At 43.1% G+C, this 3,486-nt stretch overlaps 1 protein-coding gene across 1 annotated transcript; it reads right to left on the reverse strand.

Moving 5' to 3' along the window:
* Positions 1-488: 488 nt before the first annotated feature.
* On the reverse strand, positions 489-1,787 carry wu:fd46g04 (endonuclease domain-containing 1 protein). The gene is made up of 2 exons (XM_066659870.1): positions 1,471-1,787; positions 489-1,365 (listed from the first exon to the last, which is right to left on the reverse strand). The coding sequence occupies exons 1-2, from the start codon at positions 1,768-1,770 to the stop codon at positions 859-861; spliced, it is 807 nt and encodes a 268-aa protein (XP_066515967.1). The 5' UTR covers positions 1,771-1,787; the 3' UTR covers positions 489-858.
* Positions 1,788-3,486: the final 1,699 nt, after the last annotated feature.

Genomic DNA, 3,486 nt, shown 5'->3' on the forward strand with positions numbered 1-3,486 from the left:
GAGAGGATCATGAATTGGGGGCCCTCCCCCAAATTCCTTCTAAGGGGCTGGTCTTTCAGTTCCTCTATGATTTCTGTTTCTCCATGGACCAAAGTCTGGTCTAGGGGCTGGTGGCCTGCTCCAGGAGGTCTCTAGGTCAGCAGCCTTGTCTTACTAATTAAATACTGCCCATTGAAGGTAGGTTAGAACCTTTGGATTATTTATTTTATTTTTAATTAAAAGGTAGTAACAAAATAAAACTTAACTGCAAGTTACTGACAATGGTACTTTTATTTTTTAAAAACGTCCTTTGCATTCAGTCCATGGAGGAACAGAAATCATAGAGGGACTGAGAGACCGGCCCACTTGTCTTGCAGTGACTGGCCTGACTCCACCCCATCGAAGCATTCGTGGGGCAGAGTCTGGCTGGTCACCACCGAGTAGAAGAGCAGCTCTGAAACACTTAAGGTACACTTAAAAACAAAGAGGCTTTAAGGGTTTGATGGGGAGTAGAAGACCAGGACTGAAAGACATCCTACAAACCAAGTCAATATAAGGAGTTAAACTCTTTATTTAAACATATACACCATTAAAATAATAATCACTTTTTTATTTTATCCACTCATATTCTTTGTTAGAAGGGCTACAATCCCACACTGTTTTTTTTTAATATTTGCAGCTTAGTGTTGGGCTCATGGTTAGGTTTTAATGCTGATTTGCCTGAAATTCAAGTGTCCCTCCACAAACATAATTCCAGTGGACAGCACTGTATAAAAAGCTCTGCAAAGGTAACTGTAGATCATTTATAATCATGGCTGAAATCACTCTCATTTCTATAATTCACCCTGTAGTTGCTCATTAGCTTGTAGTCAGTCATAATTAGCATGTGCCATGAAAGATGCTAAACTCCGATTCATAATGGTCACTCAGTATGCCTTCCAGCTGCTTCATCTCCACCTCTTGCACTTTACCGTTGTTATCAGGGCCGATGTAGCCAGCTGAGTGTGGCACCTCACTTCCTTTAAAGCAGCAAAAAGCACTCCAATAATACTGTGCCACTCTGACACCATCTCCAATCTGCTGATTCCCGGGAATTACACCCGTCACGACATAGGCGCCGTCACATTCCCATTGCAGCAGAGCAGCCACATCTTCCTCGTAGTGCCTCCACTGGCCACGGTTGAAGTTGGGGTCCTGAGGGGCAGCGTTAGTCAGGGTGGACGTGGACAGCATGGTGTCTGTCGTGTGGGTGTGATACACAGGGAACAGGTGACCCTTGTCATACCCAGAGCTATCATAGTCTTTGTTCAGAGCCTGGTGCTGACCTCTGTTAGCCATGGGGATCTTGTTTTGGCCTCCCATACACTGCAGAGTTCCCCCGTCCAGCTGCAGAGGGAGATGTCATAGATTAACACAACTGTAGACTCATATCCAGGGGATTGGTAGATGGTAGCGGCAAGCCTTACTAGACAATTAAATTGAAGCTCTTACCTGCGGCTCCACATACCAGCGGTCATCCCTCTCCACTTCAGCCCGGTGGAACTCATAGGCTGAGTAGACAGGGATTTTGTTCCTGGTGTCATACAACGTGGCGTAGAAATATTCCGGCTTCTCGTTCTGGTCCAGAAGGCACTGGCATATCTGCTGGTAGCGATTATTGTCCAGTTTGTCCTCCAGAACTGTGGGAGGAAGTCCCCCGGTGAAGAACTGTGGGCATTGTGTGAAAGAGGTGACCTCTGCCATGGAGACAGCTGGAAGTAAGAAGAGAAGAACTACACAAAGGTGTGCCATTTTGTTTGTGGCTGATGTACAGACAAGGACGTGGGAGAATGCTGTTTTACTAGATTCTTAAATACTCCACTGACCCACACCGGTGCTCACAAACAGGGGGAAGTGAAAGCTATTTTTACCCAGCCTGTTATTTATTGACTACTATGGCAATGTGTCCACACTTCCGTATGGGAATAGTCACAGCTTGGTATTAGTGATATCTGTAAAGGTCGGCAGCAAAACACACACACAGAAAGAAGCTATTCTTCACATATTTGCAAGAAAAAATTGATTTCCATGAACTAGTCACTTGCAGTAAGTCTCCACTCTTCTGGGAAGGCTTTAGTCTGGACGTTGGAATGCACCATTGCATTCTTCCTGCAACTCACTGGGTTTGAAAGCATAGCATTTGTAAAGCTGTGAAAACCAAAAGGAGCTTTAATAACTGCCTCTATGAATTCAGGATTTAGAATTCAGGCACAAACCAGAGTACCAAAAGAACAACACACAAATGAGATGTTTGCTTGTTTAAAAAAATAAATAAATAACCAAAAAACTACCAGATGTTTACAGTTGTGGTGATAGGAACCAGGTCTTCTCTGCAACACAGGAAACGTATACTAGTTATGATCTATAGGATGATTATGGACTTTCTTATTACATGAAGTTTCAGAATGGAGCCACTTCATTGGAACTTTGGGTCACTAAACCTCTCTCAGCTGACTGAGGTAGAACAGATATTTCTACCAGACTGAGGTCATTTATATAATGATGCAGACAGGTGCATTTCAGGCATCTTTCCCTAACAACGAGTTATCAAAGGTAATCACGAGCTGCTCCACTTCACACGGCTGAGGGAAAACTGGAAAAGTTCAGTCCTAGAGAAATTGGTGTTTGTGAATTTAAAGTTTTGGCAGCCATTTCCAATTCCATTAGAATTCCCATCATCCCGCAATGTCACCTTCCTCCGAGACATGTGAAGACAACTACTGCTGCCAACAATATACCACTGGACAGCGCAACACGCTTGGAGAAGATCACTAACTGTCCAATTCTGGTATGATAGGTAACAAATGCCCAAACTAGCCAGCGTTTTGTTTGTCATGAGGGCACAAGTGTGGTGATTCTACAGGGTGGGCCATTTATATGGATACACCTTAATGGTAATGGTTGGTGATATTAACTTCCTGTTTATGGCACATTAGTATATGGGAGGGGGGAAACTTTACAAGATGGGTGGTGACCATGGTGGCCATTTTGAAGTCTGCCATTTTGGATCCAACTTTTGTTTTTTCAATGGGAAGAGGGTCATGTGACAGATCAAACTTATTGGGAATTTCACAAGAAAAACAATGGTGTGCTTGGTTTTAAGGTAGTTTTATATCACCAACCATTCCCATTTTATTAAGATGTATCCATATAAATGGCCCACCCTGTATTCACTTTGAGACTGTGGATCTGATGCTCTGTTGGACTCTTGAGCCTTGATATCTGAGGCATCACTAGAGATTAAAAAAATGCTCTCCTGATCACAGGGCCATCTTTAGAACCACTGCATCAAGACCAGTGAGAAAATACAACAACATATAATATGCCACCTAAAGCCAATGAAGTGGGGGGCTGCCCTGTTATATCTCTTAAATGAGATACACACACACACGTCCCCTATATATATTATATATAAGGCAAGCAGATCACATCCTGCAATGTATTTTTTGCAAAAGTCACGCAACACTT

Source organism: Hoplias malabaricus, chromosome 2 (genome assembly GCF_029633855.1).
Source record: "Hoplias malabaricus isolate fHopMal1 chromosome 2, fHopMal1.hap1, whole genome shotgun sequence".
Lineage (NCBI taxonomy): Eukaryota > Metazoa > Chordata > Actinopteri > Characiformes > Erythrinidae > Hoplias > Hoplias malabaricus.